The sequence below is a fragment of the Colobus angolensis genome, unplaced genomic scaffold (genome assembly GCF_000951035.1).
Source record: "Colobus angolensis palliatus isolate OR3802 unplaced genomic scaffold, Cang.pa_1.0 Scaffold311, whole genome shotgun sequence".
Taxonomy (NCBI): domain Eukaryota; kingdom Metazoa; phylum Chordata; class Mammalia; order Primates; family Cercopithecidae; genus Colobus; species Colobus angolensis.
The window spans coordinates 3,017,754-3,035,359 of record NW_012116389.1 but is presented as its reverse complement, the minus strand read 5'-3'; the positions used below and the strand labels follow the sequence as shown (position 1 = coordinate 3,035,359).

General features: G+C 36.5%; 1 protein-coding gene across 2 annotated transcripts in view; it reads right to left on the bottom strand.

Annotated features, from left to right (window-relative positions):
- Positions 1-17,205, bottom strand: part of SNRK (SNF related kinase) — a 65,682-nt gene extending 48,477 nt beyond the window's left edge. The window contains exons 1-3 of one of the 2 annotated variants that reach the window (XM_011950975.1): positions 17,154-17,205; positions 5,727-5,789; positions 1,796-2,490 (exon numbers count right to left, since the gene is read on the bottom strand). In XM_011950975.1, coding sequence (XP_011806365.1) covers positions 1,796-2,384 — 589 coding nt within the window. In that variant the 5' untranslated portion in view covers positions 2,385-2,490; positions 5,727-5,789; positions 17,154-17,205. Of the gene's footprint in view, positions 1-1,795; positions 2,491-5,726; positions 5,790-15,858; positions 15,928-17,153 lie in introns of those variants that run through there. The other variant, XM_011950977.1, reaches the window with a different exon arrangement.
- Between the last annotated feature and the right edge of the window lie 401 nt (positions 17,206-17,606).

The following is a 17,606-nucleotide window of genomic DNA, read 5'->3' as shown; positions in this document are numbered from 1 at the left end:
GGTGGAGCTTGCAGTGAGCTGAGATCATGCCACTGCACTCCAGCCTGGGTGACAGAGCGAGACTCTGTCTCAAAAAAAAAAAAAAAAAAAAAAATTATATAAATGTTGTATGTACTCTTCACAAATTTGCTTTGTTTCCCTTAAAAAGTATGCTTGAGATCCAATCATGTTAGCGAAAATGTTTAATGTTCACCATATACAGAATTCAATATGAATACTGAACAAATTATTCCCCTGCTGTACATTCAATAATGCTGTTAAAAACGTTCTTTGAAAATTTCTTGTATACATAAGTGAGAGTTACTCCAGAGTGCATATGTAGGAGAGAATTGCTGGGTTACCAGATGTGTACATCTTTAACTTTATCAGATACTGCCAAATTGTCTTCTAAATAGTGTAAGAGTTCCTGATAGTCTATGGTCTTATCAACATTTAAGTTTTGTCTGACTTTAGTTTTTCCCAATGTGAAAAGTATGAAAGAGTACCTTATGTTTAATAGATTTTAAAGAGTACCTTATCTTTAATAGGATACTCTTATTAAATTTGCACTAATGAGGTTCAAGAGTTTTTCATGTGTAGACATTTGTGTTTCTTCTTCTGGAAATTCCTGGCTTCACTGTCTGATTAGAATGGCTCCATTAATCAAAAATCTCCAGTCACATATTCTAAGGAAAGACTTCAGTGAAGTCTAGTTATCTGTAGTAGGCAGAAACCGCTCATTAACCCTTTCTTTTCCAGAACATGATAGTCTTAACATGAAAATCAGTGTCTTGGTGCACAAAGTATCCAACATAACATCAACACTCTTCAACGTTAAGTGCACCTTTGTCATTAATCCTTTAACCTGCATTTCAAGTTACCACAAATGCAAGCAGAATACTTACATGTATGAATCTGACATCATGTGCATGTAATATTAGTACATTTTTTCCAAGATTAAACTAACAAAAAGCTGACTGCACCTTCTGATCAACAAATCCTTAAAAAAAATTAAGCACAAATTCCTACATGAACTTCAAAACAAATACAATCCCAAGAAGACAAAGTTGACACAAACTGAAAGGCAGTAAATACTTTCACCACAAATAGATAAATCTTGACAAGTGAAAGAGCACAAAGTGTGTGGAGAGGGAAAGAAGGCAGTTAGGAATGCCAAAGGTACCAAAATTCCAGCATCCACCATACAGAAAGCCTCTGTATGCCGCCAGTTTCCTATTCTGAACAATGAGATGGACAATAACAACCCCACAGGTCACTGTGAAGAGTAAACAAGATAATATGGGAGTGCTACACCTGTACCTGATTCAATTCCATATTATGGATAAAAAATGAAGCAGACAGGTCAAGCATTTGTTCAAGTTCACAGTTAATAAATGATTCTAATACCCAAATTATTGACACTGCACTGTAATATTTACAGTACCTTTCCAATATGGGTCTCCAATGATTGTTAGAGGATGAGGAGAGATGGCTAAAGACAGCCACTAAAAGAAAAATCTAAGATAGGAAAAGCATTGGGACCTTAAGAAAAAAATTACAATGAGCAGAAAAGAGATTACCTTAAATGGTAACTTACTCATTTTCCTTTGTACTCACAAATATACTTTAGACATGTGCCATCTAAAGGTTGAAATCAACAAATTGCCAGCTTTAGGAATATACGGCATTTATGAAACCCAATTTGCTAGTTAAGGCCAATTAAATTCTCTAGACATCATTTTTAGATAAACAACTGATTTGACCAACTCTAGCTGGCAGAATTCAAGTGGCCAAATACTGGACCAAGGTTACCTACCTACTGCAGGTGCATCATACTCATCACCAAGCAGAATTTCTGGAGCAGAATATGCAAGAGATCCACAGCTTGTAGTGAGCTTCTTCCCTGGTTGAAATTTGTTGCTGAACCCAAAGTCTGTCAACTTTACAAGACCTTGTTTTTCAAAGAAGACTACATTCTCTGGTTTTAAGTCTCTGTGAACCACATGGAGTTTATGGCAATAAGATATAGCATGAACTATTTGAGCAAAGTACTTCTTGGCCAAGTCTTCGTTAAGACCCTCCTCATGTTTCATTATATAATCAAACATATCTCCTCCATCCCCAAGTTCTAGAATAAGATATAGTTTGGTCTGAGTGTCAATAACTTCATAAAGGCGGACGATGTTAGGATGCTGCACTAGTTTCATGCATCTCACCTCCTGGAAAAGATGACCAGTGGCTAGAGTGTCCAGTTTTGTCTTGTCAATAACTTTTACTGCCACCTTTTCACCCGTAAAGACATGCCTGGCAAGTTTAACCACAGCAAAATGGCCTCGACCCAAGGTTTTATCCAGATCATATAATCCAGCAATCTTTCCATCATACCCTCGCTTAAATCCCGCCATGCTGGTCCAACAGAAGAAAAAATATTTCGACTGTTTGAAATAGATCTTCTCATATAAGAATATCTGGTGAATACAAAAAATTCATTTTCAATGTCGTCATGGATATCTACAAAATAAGAAGAGAAACAAAATTAAGTTTCTGTGACTTTTCTTCACAAACTTTAAAATCAGTTCATTTTTTGTTTTTTTCATTTTAAGAGAAACTTGAAGAAAATAAATTGAGATATAAAATGAGTCAGGGTCATTCAAACCTATTTCTATATTTAGACTTTATATTACAAAGGCTGAGAATTTAAATACTATATTAAATTTTTGCAAACTGAAAAAAAAATTAGTTCATTGGAAGCAATTTTTTGGTGGTCAGTAATAAGAAAACTGGCAAGTTTGACAAGTATGTTTAAAAAACAAACATTTTCTAAATGTAATTTTAATTAGTGTCTTAAAAAATAAGGCAAGAGTTGACAAGGGAAAACACGAAGAATAAACATTTGGACAGAAACCCAACAGCTTTTCAGTTTCCCCAAGACCAACACCACTTCCTTTAAGTGCAAAAAAAAAAAAAAAGAAAGAAAAAAAGAAAAAATCCATTCTGTGAAGGTTTCTCTAACTCCTTCTCTCCTCAATACCTCCAGAGCACCTTGGGACACCTCTATTCTATGTGGTCGTATTCTACAGGTATTCGGGTATACCATCTCCTCTATCCTGACAGCAGCAGGTTCTCAGGGATTTTCTATTCTAAGATTCTATTTTTTTTCTTCTACTTTCCCCCAATACCTAGAACAGTGCTTACAAATAGCATGTAATCAAAACTATCTTATTATATTTTGAAATGCAACTTTTTCCAAAATGTTTCGGAGGTAAATTGTTTGCTCTTGCATCACTATTGTTTAGGATAAGCACCTGGCACACAGTAGGTGCTTAACATATTAGTAAACATATTAACTTTGACTTTTTAAACTTATAACTGAACTTATATAAATTTTGTGAGGGGGTTCTAGGTATGTGGTAGTAGGTACTTAATAAATATTTGCTAATTTACTGGTATTCATCAGTTATGCTGATTTTTAATGATCATTTTCCAACTCTCAATCACAACCCAGCATAACGTGATTATATTCTAAGAGTAAATAGGCATGCATTCTTACAGATGATTTAAAGATCATTTGGTTTTTAAGAACCACATTTCATACTGTACTTAAAAATTTCAACTTTTATAATAAATGAATAGAAATAGGTTCCCCATAAATTACACTGACTCAGAAAAACAAACGTATAAAATTAAACAAGATGCAACTTTATATCTCACAGGCTGAACCCTCACTTTTTTTTCTGACCAACATTTAATAGAACTGAGTAACAAAATCCAATGAGGAATATAGCAACCTCCTAAGGCCAGCTCTCTCCCATTAGTCAGTATCTATCCCTTTGACGGCTCTCAATATACAGTTTCACATTTTCAGTTACATATTAAGAACATTAATTATTGAGTCCACTTAGATAAAAATATCCCAAAAAATGAAATTTGACATATAATGGGTAAGATTTTTTTTAATTTTTAAAAACTGTTATTTATTCTTATTAGAGACAGGGTCTTGCTATGTTGTTCAGGCTGGTCTTGAACTCCTGGCCTCATGCAATCCTCCTGCCTTGGCCTCCCAAAGTACAAAGATTACAGGCTTGAGCCACCATGCCTGGTCAGTCAGCACTGGTCTCATTTTTATAGCTAAGGCAATAGGCTGCTCTAGGTACAAGTGACATTAACTGCAAAAGCTAGGATTCACACCTAATTAATAAATTTCAAAGTCCACATTCTTTATAAACATTTAGCCACTCTAATCAATGCCCCATTTTGGATAATATCATCTTAAGAGTTAAAATACTAACTATAAAAGAAGAATAAAGTCACTTTTATATTTATACCACTTCAGAAATGATCTGAATCACATACCTAGAACCCCCTCAAAAAATTTATGTTAAGTTAAATTACAAGTTCAAAAAGTCAATGTTAATATGTTTACTAATATATTTTTCGCATTTTGGTAATTATTGTAATAATAAATAGCAATACCATTTACTGAATGAGTATTACACACCAGTCACATGCCACATACTTCACATCATCCTCATTCAATCCTCACAATTCCCCTCAGAGACAGGAATTATTAGCCCCCTTTTGAGGCACAGTAACTTGGTCTAGGTCAAATGGCCAGTGTGTAAAAGAGCCGGGACTGAAACCCAGGGCTGTCTGACACCAAAGTCCGTGCTTTAAAACATTATGCTACGCTGTGTTTGCAAATTGATTTTAGAACCAAAATAATTAATCCTGCTATTAAGATTTTTAAATAAGAAACTGATACAATGCCTAGGTGTTGGGAGGTGAGGGAAGCAAATTTCTTCTATATGTATATTATCCCTGTCATCTGAACTAGTAACTTTAATGACAGGATTAACAGGAAAATCCAAATTGAAAGACCTTGCTTTATTTGGACAGTAGTTCCCCAAAGAAATTTTAATTTGGTATATTTAATTTTCAAATATAAAAACTCTGGGGGGGGGGCAGGAAACTAACTTTAAATATTTTAACTTCAATTAATTATAAGGGCAATAATTATGCTTAAAATTCTACCCAAGTCTATGTTTGTATTGCATAAGCTTGCAAATGCCACTTTAGCTTTTGAAACACATCCCTTCAGGCTGCCCCCAAGTTATATAATTTTGTTCTTTTCATCTATCATTTTAGTTTAGATGTGTTCCTGGAAAGTTACATAAATCAGATTTTATAAATGAATCTGATTTTTGAAAACAAAACTGTTTCTATTACAAAAATAAATGAAAATGTTTTTTTTTTTCAGAGCCTCAGACACCCACAGATAAGTACTATTAAACCTTAATGTTTCTCTTCCCAAACCTGTGCCAACAAGAAGGCATGGTGAAATAATTTTTAATCTACAGCAAGCTCATGGTTAAGAATCTAATTGGTATCTTCACAATGAGTACCCTATAGTGAAACAATCACTCTTACTACCAAATAATGTCCTTTTTTAATGAGCACCCCTTTTCCATAGTCTATGAAACCACAATTAAATTGTATAGCTAAGAACAGGACACTATGATTAATTGAAAGTTTAGACGAAAAACATCCTTGTTAGTGAACATCTTTTTATATACTAGTCTACTGTCCAATCCTACTATCAAGTACATTTTGAGTTACAGTACAAAGTAACTAAATCGTTTTTTGATCTTTGAGGATCTTGCAGCTCCCAAAAGTCATTCTGAACATCAATGCCGAATGTTAAGATGTGGCTTATATAAAGGTGAATTTGTAATGTCTCCAAGACATACCCTGCAAACTGCATACTGAATAAATCCTTGTTATCACAGTGTTTTGTTAGTTGCTTCTTTTTCCTAAAAGAAAATACAGAAAAGATTCAGATTTAGTTGTATTTGTTTGAATTTTGCTTAAAGTCAAAATACATACTCTAAGGCTGGATCTAGACAAATGTATAAAAATGGTAAAATTTGTCTTTAGTAACCCAGTTTCCCCCATTATCCTTCTGCCTTCTGTGAATTACAACTCCTTTAAGCGACCTTTAGTAAACAGGGATTTCAGAGTGAACAGATTTTTCCAGGTAGACAGGTCAGAAAAATTATTCCACTGGAATGAAGAAGTAATAATGAACAAGGCCGGGCGCGGTGGCTCACGCCTGTAATCCCAGCACTTTGGGAGGCCGAGGCGGGTGGATCATTGAGGTCAGGAGTTCAAGACTAGCCTGATCAACATGGTGAAACCCTGTCTCTACTAAAAATACAAAAATTAGCTGGGCGTGGTGGCGGGTGCCTGTATTCCCAGCTACTCAGGAGACTGAGGCAGGAGAATCACTTGAACCCAGAGGCAGAAGCTGCAGTGAGCTGAGATGGCGCCATTGCACTCCAGCCTGGGTGACAAAGTGAGACTGCATCTCAACAAAAAAAAAAAAGAAAGAAAAGAAAAGAAAAGAAAGAAAGAATAATGAACAACAATACAATTGCCATTTTTTAAATGCCTCCTACAACAGGCCCCAAACTCCCATTTCACTGAATCCATGAAACTGCATGCTAGGTACCATGAAGCTTAACTTGCCTGAGAAGCAGCAGTCTCTAGCTCCAATTATGCTCAGCCTGGCATCAAAGCCACCCAATCTCTAGGAGCCCCTACAGGCTCATGAAATACTCACACTACAGCAGCCAAGGAGGGCAAGCTTTACAACACACTGTCCTCCAGAAGGCAAGTGGAAATCACTTATGATTCCAGCATCAGGGATCACACAAAACACCTTCTCCATCAGAGGCCCGCCACTTGATAGTAACAAAGAAACTATCACCACAAACAAAAGGAATGTGAGCAAATCACTTATATCCAACTTCGTGGCACAATGAGGGAATACTGACCGAGGTAGCCTTGCAGGTCTTTCCATGAAAATTAACTATTACATGAATAACAGAAAGGCCTAAACATTCACATGACGCCAACATAGTAATTTACACTATACACTAAAGGTAAGAGGTGTCCAAGTAAAGTTCAAATGCACTTGGGACAAAAGAGTGCAAGAGAATGGGGGAAGCAAGATAGGAAAGGTGAAAGAAGGAGGAAAGGTGGTTGACCTCTGGATATGAAAGCAAGTTCCTGCCAGGAATGAGGGAACAAGGAGCAAGAGTTCTGCAGCACACATAGGACTGGCAAAGCCATGGGCACAGGTCTGTATCTAGTGACAGATGAACCCTGGGATGCCTACCTGACTGGTCCTTCAGCTCCAAGAGGGATATGGTAGCTCCTTCCACTATCCTTGCCTGTTTCTCTTTTTCCAGCAGCCCCTGTTTCATCCCTAGTCTCTGTGGTAAAGCAGTGTGGTAGTACAGTGATAAGTACTAGTTCTAAAGACCAACAACCGCATTTGAATCCCAGCTCACCAATCACTAGCCAAAGGAACTCAGCAAGTTACCCTGACTTCTCTGCATGGTCAGTTTCTTCATCAGAAAATGTTAGTAAAAAGAAAACAATCTCATAGGATATGGTGAGGATCAAATGAGTTAATACAGGTAAAGTGTTCAGAACAGTGCCTGGCACAGAGTAAGCATTCTGTAAATACCAGCTACCACCACCACCATCATTGTTACAAAGATGACGTTCCCACCATCCAAGCAGAAATTCTTTTAGCTGTTTACCCTACTTCAAGAGAATGAATTCACCAAACTATTATCTCTCTTGCTTTCATAAGAGAGACCAGTTCAGAGACTGAACTGTTGTTCAGTTTCCTAAAATAAACTAAATTGAAAATGAGTGCTATAAGATATAGGAAATAATGTCTCTAGTTAGGCATCAAAGTCTGGGGGTTTTTCAATAAAACAGCTCACAAAATCTAAGTATTTGCTTTTAAAATGATATTAATATAATTTTCTATCACATTTAGCTTTTCAAAAAGGACTTAATACTCCTTTACATTTTTTCACATCAAATATATTCTTATAGAAAATCTCAAAAACAATTATGAAAAAAAAATCTGTTTAGTTCAGGAGAAAAACACAATTAGAACATATAGACTAGTAAAAAAAGGGGGGAGGAATTTGGAAAACAAAAATCCATTATCCCACCCTTTATGATAACATCTGTTTACATTTTGGTATAGATTCTTTCAAATTATTTTCTATTTATAATATATGGCCAGACACAATTTTAAAAAATAAAATGGGGATAATACTTAGGGGCTTGGGGGGATGTCAGGGTAAAAAGAGATTTGTAACTATTTTCACAATACTTCTCTCCAAAAAACAAGTTGGAAAAGTTAATACAAGACTTTCACTTTAGAAAGTTTAGAAAATGCATAAAAGCACAAAAAAGAAAATAAAAATCACCTCTACGCTCATCTAGGATGACTTCTCATCAGGTCCGAGTGTACATCCTTTATACTTACAGTTCTTTACAAAGCTAAGATTTTGGACATGAAGTTTGATAACTACTTTTTCCTCTACTTTAAAAAGTGAACATTTTCCCATGCACTAAGTTCTTCTAAATCAACATTTTAAATGACTATACAGCTAAGATAACATGTTTTTAAACAGCAACCACTAAATAGGCCGTTCTAAAGCAACCTTTTTATTTAGCACAGACATATAACTAGGCTGGACCTAAATGAAATAGGCCAACTTGCCAAGAGTGCTCATAATATAAAAACTTGTGTCTGAGAAACAAGTACTGTTATGTGCTGCAAGAATATACTGATGTTCTCCTACTAAAGACAGCAGAAGCAACTGAAGCATGTGGGTGTGGCTGGAGAAGAGGAAGGAAGTGTGGGTGGCCCTACACACGTTTTGCAAGCTGCTGAAAACAGTTGTAGAACCAGCTTCTGTTAAACCTACTATCAATTTGGAATTCACCCTGTTATTCTTGTTAAAACTCACTTTTAGCTTTTCATCAACATCATCACCATTGCAGTCTCAACTGTACATCAAACAAATGCCTCTTCCTCACACCTCTTAGAGAGGCAGGGACAAAACAGTATGCTCAACAAAGGCAGCTCTGCCTGGATACCACTCTGAACCAATCCATGGCATGAGAAAGTAGAGGAATTGAACAAAAAGGGCTGTGCACAAAAACTGTACTACTTCTATAGCTTATCTATAGTAATAAACATTTTGTTTGGAATCTAAGTTTTCCTCCAAAATCAGATCACCAATATTCCTCTCAAACATTTAAATGCTTAAATACACACACACACACACACACACATACACACATATATATGCACCAGTATATCCATCTAACACAGACAACTAAAAGTTGAGTTTTTGCAAAGCTCCACTAAAACTGCATTTAAGCTTCTTACAAATAGAAATTATCTGGTATCTTTTACAAATACCAAAAAATGAAAACTGTAATCCTTACTCCTGAAAAATAGTAGACCAAACTGTACATCTATAGAAAAACCAACTTAAGTAGAGGAACTAACACTCTCTCAATGGTATTACCAACCTGATTTTACTGCTAAAATTTTTTAAATGGTATAGGCTGAAAGGAAGACAGTAAACTAAGTCTTCCAGGAATAACCTTTAGGTCAAGCAAAATAAACCCTATCATGCAGTCACCACTGCTGTTTTCTTTATTCAAAGTAAATATCTCAGCCAGGCATGGTGGCTCACATCTGTAATCCCAGCACTTTGGGAGGCTAAGGCAGATGGATGACCACTTGAGGTGAGGAGTTCGAGACCAGCCTGGCCAACATGTTGAAACCCCATCTGTATTAAAAATACAAAAGTTAGCTGGACATGGTGGCACGGGCCTGTAGTCTCAGCTACTCGGGAGGCTGAGGCAGGAGAATCGCTTGACCACAGGAGGTGGAGGTTGCAGTGAGCCGAGATCACGCCACTGCACTCCAGCTTGAGCAACAGAGCAAGACTCAGTCTCAAAACAAAAAAAAAAAGTAAACAATATTTCACTTTCTAATGATCGCATGCCTCTTCCTAGGAGTTATTAATATAAGCTATAAACCAAAGATAAGAACCATTAACAGGTCAATAGGTCCTAAGTTGTAGAAGAATTCAGTTTTTCACTGGATTGGTTGAATATTACTATGCGGTTACGCAGTTATCAGTCTGCAATCGCTGGATGGGATCAAGATGGGATCTACAAATTAAAAGAGTAAAGTCCATTTATTATTAGAAATCTTCTTTTGGGCAATTTGTACTCCTAAGTCTCTAAGAAAGCATTTTCCAAGACAAGGTAGCTGCCTACTAAAGTATGTTCTTCGTTTTCATCAATTTTGATGGACTAGGGGCTGCTGAGGGGACTAGGAATGTCATGGTGAGAAGCCTGTTCCAGTTTTTTGAGGCAATGATTTGGCTGCCAATGCAGAATCCTTGAAGCACTGGTTTGAGTAATCTTATTTCCTCTAAGTAAAACGAGCGCAGTCCAGCATATATCAAGGAATTTGAATGTATTCAGGAGTTAAGCAAATCATTAACTGATGTATAGTACTTAGTATTTGTAGAGAGGAAGAGATTAACATCCAAGCCACAAGACCTGGACCGGCAACACAGACAATAAGTTGAAATTCCTAAACAGATTCTGTCTCTTGTTAAAGTGACGAAAAATGCTAAGCATGTCATCTTTCTACCTATGGGTAAGTAGGATTTAAAAAGTAGTATGGTAACAATTCCAGCATTAAGTGTTCACATAATAAGTAATGACTTAAACAAAAGCTGGGTGTATAGAAATTACTCCAAAATAAACAAAGCCAACCCACAATTACTATTGTGCCCAGGAAAACAGAATATTAAGTTATGGAGAATTTTAATAATCTAAATCTCTTCTGATCTAAAGCTTTTATTACCACTGTCAAAACTCACTTTAACTCCCTATCATCTTTTTATTCCTCCTAATATTTTGATAAAAGTGATCATTAAAAAATGGCCAAAAAAGAATCGTGACACAGAAAAAAAAAAACAAAAAGAACTAATCAATAAACCAAAATACTGGCACCTAACATTTCACTGACTTGGACTCAAAAACAGGTTCATTCCAGGGATTCTCTTCCACTGGTGGAGCTACAAGCAAGCTACCTTTCTGAAAAACATTTTGGCAATAAGTGTACAGGTTGAGCATCCCTAAGGTGAAAATATGAAATCCAAAAATGCTCCAAAATCTGAAACTTTCAGTGCTGACAAGACACTACAAGTAAAAAAAACCCTCATGTGACCAATCACAGTTTCTATTAATTTTTGAGAGGAAATGCAGTCATAACTTGGTTTCATGCACAAAATTATTAAAAATGGTGTATAAAATTACCTTTAGCATATATGTACAGGTGTAAATGAAACAGAAATTAATTTCATGTTTAGACTTGGGTCCCATCATTATGTATATTGCAAATGTTACAAAATCTGACAAAATCCAAAACACTTCTGGTGTTAAGCATTTTAGACAACAGATACTCAACCTGTCTCACAAGCCTTAAAATAATTAATATCCTTGACAATAATCTTACTACTAGATTCATGTCTCAAATAAAGACAAGGACAAATATTTACATTCAACAATGTTCAGTGATATTTATACATGCAAAAAAAAACCAAATAATCTAAAGGTCTACAATAAGGAAATGGTTAAATAAAACACAACATACCCAATGTTAACAGTATGCCACCATATTTTGAGGCTATTTAATTTCATGGGAAAGTCTCACAACATAACAACATAATGTTAAGTTTAAAAAAAAATTGTATATACCAAACTTCACAGCATATAATCCCGATCTTTTTTTTTTCTTGTGATAGAGTCTCTGTCACCCAGGCTGGAGTGCAGTGGCACGATCTTGGCTCAATGCAACCTCCGCCTCCCAGGTTCAAGCAATTCTCCTGCCTCAGCCTCCGGAGTAGCTGAGACTATAGGCACATGCCACCACACCCAGCTAATTTTTATACTTTTTTTTAGTAGAGATGGGGTTTCACCGTATTGGCCAGGCTGGTCTCAAACTCCTGACCTCAAGTGATTCACCTTGCCTTGGCCTCCCAAAGTGCTGGGATTACGAGGTGTGAGCCACTATACCTGGTCTGTCCCAATCATTTTTAAAAAGCATATAATCTGTATGAATGTATATATTTTAAAAACTTAAAATGTTAAATTAGTAAGATTACAGAATATTTCTTCTCTTTATGCTTTTCTGTTCTTTTAAAATTTTTGACAGTGAATATGTGCTGCTTTTATACTCCAGGAAAGGCAGAGGCTACTAAATTTTTGACTTTCTGTACATAATTATCCATTCCATTTACTTTTCCATTAAGAGATCTAGGAAATACACCAATTTTTCTGAAAATACACTGTGTACTATACTATCTAATGTCTATTTATGTAATGTTAATAAACAAGGCATATTCAATGAAATATTTACTTCCTCTGAGAAAGAGGGTATGCAGCCCAGCATGGTGGCTCACACCTGTAACCCCAGCACTTTGAGAAGCCGACGCAGGCTGATCACCAGAGCTCAAGAGTCCATGCTGCAACGAGCCAAGATCAGCCACTGCACTCCATCCTGGGAGACAAAGCGAGACCCTGTCTCAATAAAAAAAGAAACAAAAAACAAGAAAAACAAATAAAAGAAATAAAGGTATGCAACTGCTTCAGTCTGAATAACAGAAACACTAAGTCATTTTCATTAACAAATAATTTGAGCCTTAACTGTACAGGACACAACACAGTCCCTGTCCATTCAAATCTTAAAAATGATTTAGGAAAATAGGATCTACAGTGCAGCAAACCACCATGGCACGTGTATATCTATGTAACAAACCTGCACATTCTGTACATGTATCCCAGGACTTTAAAAAAAAAATGAAAAGAAAATAGTATTCACATATAAAACGAGAAATAATTATACAAGTGAGCCTAGGTGAGGCATGTCAGAGGAAGAATAGAGGATACTATAGAAGGCAGGCTCACCAAGGACAGGGGCAGTCCACAGACCAGGGCTTATCCTTCAACAGGAGAAGAGGAACACAATTTCTGAAAGCGGGGTAAACAAGCAACAAAGTAAGAGTGCCTACTGCTGGCTGGCTTAGGAAAGGAGAACACCAGTTTGGGTAAAGTGATGACTTGGGGGTAGAAGTGAGATAAATTTAGTAAACTTAAGAAAGGCGGCTGATTCTGAAGAATACCTAATGGCTCATCATTTAAGCAACGGTGCTGGACAAAACAAATGGAAAATTTGCCATACTAAATAATTCACCACATATCTGTGTTTGAATTATACTTAAGTTTAGTCAAAGTGTCATTAAAGAATAAAAAATGCATAGGAAAAGCTTCTCATCAAAGAGTCTCAATGGAAGAGGAAAATCCTTTACATATTAACATGAAAGCAACACAGAAATAAGCTTATTCGAGAATTTAAACAAATTTTAAAAGTTCATTTTCACTACAAAGTTTCATAAAACTCTAAATTTTTGTTATAGCTTAATAGATCTCTCTCGTTATCACCCATATACATACTACTAAAAATCTATTACTAACCTAAACAGGTTTATACAGAAACGAGTAAAGCAAAACCATGGATTTTTCTTTGTCTTATTTCTAATTTTTAAAATGTCTTTTGCTGCCACAGTTGCCCATTAGAATTCCAGTTTTGTCTGAATGCAGGTCTCAAAATGAGGAAACAGATTTTAATTTCTAGGAATCTATGCATGTACTGCACTTTTTACATTTATTATATCATTTAATTCCTTAAGAGTGATACCCATTTTACAAATGAAAAAGCAGCGCCAACAAGGTTAAGAACTCACTTTGTCCAGGTCCTATACCCAGTTAAGAGTTGCCTGGGTTGGATTCTAGTCCTCACCAACCCCTGAGCCTTGCTTTTTTTTCCCTTAAACAATACGAAGTTTTTACCTACTCCTTTCTAATTCAAAGAAAAACAGAGACAGTAAAATTAATATATTTTGACATCTCTAGTGTTCCTCCAATTATGCAACTATGCATAATTATGCAGGTAACTATGCAAGCTACCTGCTCCAGCTGTCTTAAGGGGAAGAAATTCATCTAATAAACATTAGATGTTTAAACATTAAGAACACATAATTCCATTTAAAACTTTCTGAAATGTTTAGAAACTGCATCTCAAGTTGAGAAAGGAAGTTACAGGAAAACAGCCATTCATAAAACAGGCTGAGGTAATTATTGGTCATCTAAAAATGGAAGGGTCCCTTGAAAATAACTTCACACAATTGTTTGCATACAATTTTGTGACAGCAAGATTTCTTCCCAGACAACAACAAGTAATTCAGGTAAAATTTAAACAGGTTTTATTTTCCCCTTAAAAATACTGTCCTTTATTCTTTCCCAAACTGTAATTTTGATGTATTTTGCAAATCATACTCTTTCCATTTGTTTCTGAAAAAGCATCTTCCTCACAAGAGGATTAGCAAATACTCAGAAAATAGAAAAGCAAAGGACAAAAACCAAGCCCTGAAACTGTAGACTGAATATTATCATTCCAAATTTCTTTAGTACCATTTATAAAACTTTATGCCAATAAAGAGAGAACTGTTTAACATGCAAAAAATCAGGTAAAGCAGAAAGTTAAACTTTACTTTAAAATACAATCAGCCCTGTTTCCATCTACCTATACACTGTAGAAAGATTCAATCAAGCTCATGAACATATCTTTCACCTTACCTACTTATCACATTCATGTGTTGAGGATGTTAAGGATCTATTCTTTCGGCAATTTAAAGACATACAATACATTATTGTTGACTGTGATCACCATGCAGTGCAACAGATCACTAAAACTTATTTCTTTTTAAGTTACACAAAATAAATTTTCAGTTTCTGAAAAAAAGTAATCACTCTGTTTCTGTCCACTATTAAATAAAAAGGTTGTATAATATTACAGCTGTTTTTAAAAAGAGATCCATGAATATAGTACACTCTAGCTTAATAATCTATGAATATTTGTTAGTATATTGTCCTAAGTCTAAAATGAACTTCATATAAGTCATACTGTAAGAGTAAAACTTATATTAAAATATCTACAATGTCTCTAATATAGAAGAACCAACATAGCTAAGTATTAAAGCAAATTTGATTATTATTCTCCTAGCTATGCAATAGAATAAAACACAATAACCTAAGTGTGTGTGTATACACATGGGGGCGAGGGAACATCAGAGGAGGAGCTACGATAACAGTCCTAAGGTTCCACATTTCGAAGTACCACATAGTTAACTTTTCTTATCATCTTCACCATGGAAGCACACTTTAGGAATGATCAAAATTCATTTATTAAGCACATATGCAGAGTGGCATGACAGCACAGTGGAAAGAGCACCACAGGATCTACAGCTACAAGTTACTCGACTTCCATGATAAAATAAAGATAATCATCACCTTGGACAGTTACTGTGAAAGCTAAATAGGATAATATCTATTAGCAGGGTGTGAGTAGAATACAAATCACCTAAGGATTTTATCCCCCCAACTTTAGAACTGGCCTCCCTCCCACGAGATTACAGTATTTGAGAGGGGTTGTATATATAGCTCTCCATCTCATTTTTATCAGTAACCTCATCCCCTATTGGCCCAATAAACTGGCCCCTAAACACCTGTACTGGATACTAGGAAGGTCCCTGTCTCAACTTGTTCACAGTCTCTCACGGGAACAGATATGCAAAAAGAGGTGTTCTTTTCTTCTAAATCTGCCTTGGAGAATGCCACAGACAGCATTCTGGAGAGATAATTTTTGTGTGTTTGAGCTAAGAACTGAAACTGGCAACAGTAAGGAAGAGGCTTTTCAGGAAAGAGACCCAAGGATGTTTAGCGTGACTCAGACAACAATATATGCAGAGCGTAGGGGACAAGGTCGGGCAGGTTGGTAAGAACCAGATATCCAGAGGGTCTTGTATTCCATATAATTCATCAATTTCTACTTCTTAGGTCTAGGCTAGCCCTTACCCGTGCTCTAGGGCCCAGCTTAAAGGACGACTTCCTGACCATCCCCTTGCCCTCCCCAACTCCCTGCACATACCAGCTCCCTATACTCACAGCACCTCGTCCTTTGCCATTATGACCCTTATCACAACTGTGAGGTCATATAATTATTCATGTGACTGTGTGGTTAATAATCTGTGTCCCCCATTAAACTAAATGACAGGCTCAGTTCACGTAAGGATCATGTTCATTTTATTTAGTTCTTTATCCCAGGGCCTGCCAAGTATAGCATCTACTCAAAATATACAGATACATTTTATTAAACGAACAAATGAAGGCCAGCATAAAGAGCCAAAAAAAGAGCTCAAGAAAAATCCTGAGCAGGAGAACGGCAATCAGAGACGATGGTTTAACAAATTACTCTGGCAGCAAAGTGAAGATCAGACTGAAGGGACAAGAATAGAGCTAGAAGACAGGTAAGAAGACAACTGAAAATATCTCCAGGTAAATTACTCAAAGACTTAAAAATGAGAGCGGCTGATATGGGCAGTGATGATAACGATGTTGTGGAGGAGACATATTTTGGAAGTAGAATCCAAGAACTCAATGCACAGGAGGCTAAGCAAAGGCAGAAATCCAGAATGACTCTAGTGGAGAGTGGTAGCTGGTGATGCCATTCTCTCAGACTGGACTTTCAGGACAGGAACATCTACAACATGCTAGCAGAGAGTAGAGGATTTGCTTCTAGTTCTGAAATTGTATGATTGAAAAACAATTCAAATCCAACCCGGCTTTATTAGAAAGGGTGTGGTTTCTATAACAGGCTGATAAAATCAACAAATTAAAGATCAGATTTTTTTTAACCTTCTTCACCAAGACACTTCTTGGTACAGACTATATACCAGGCATTACTTGGGTCTGATAATGTAGAGATCAAAGAAGTAGTCTCTGCCTTCAAAGAACTGGCAGTCTTGTGGGTTTAAGAGAGATAACTGCATGTCAACAACTAAGAAATTGAGGCCTAGTGAGGCTGCGATTTGACCACCGTTATGTTGTGTAATCTAGGCTCCTGAAGCATTCTGTCAACCTATACTAAACGCTCCCGACAAATATTAGTCAAGAGGGTATGTGTTTAGATGTACAGATAGACCTAATCTTGCTTTGGGTTTGAAGATACTCCAAAACTCAAAACATGTCAAATGAACAACTAATGACCTCTGAGTCCGACGTAACTTTTGAGTAGCCACATGGCAGCAGACTAGGGGGCATAACAGCAAAAGGAAAGGGAAAGAGGACTGATTTGCTATGGAAGAGCCTACCTGAGCAAAGGCCAAATGCTGGCGATGCCAAAGCAGACTCTCAGGAGGCTCTGGAAGTGACAGCAGAGAAAGAAATGTTCAGGGAGGGCAAAACAGGAATCCTCTTTAGACAGGTTCCTTCCCTACCACCAGCAATAAATGGTTTCCCATGAGACACAGAGCCACAACCCAAAGCAGATGTGCAGAAAAGCAGATGAGGATCAATGACATAGCTCTGGATTATCCAGAGCAGATAACACAGTTCCAGTGCTCACTTGTGAGGCCATTAAATCTGAGGAATTTCATACCAGCTCTTTCCAAAGTTAAAACAAAACACCTCACCAACAACCTTCTCCTCCATACCCCAAAGCAACTGCCCCATTTCTCTTCTTCCTTTTCAAAGGCTTTAAGGAAAGAACAGCTGCATTGTCTCAGCCTTCTCAACTCCCTTTCACCCACTTGGATCTATGTTCT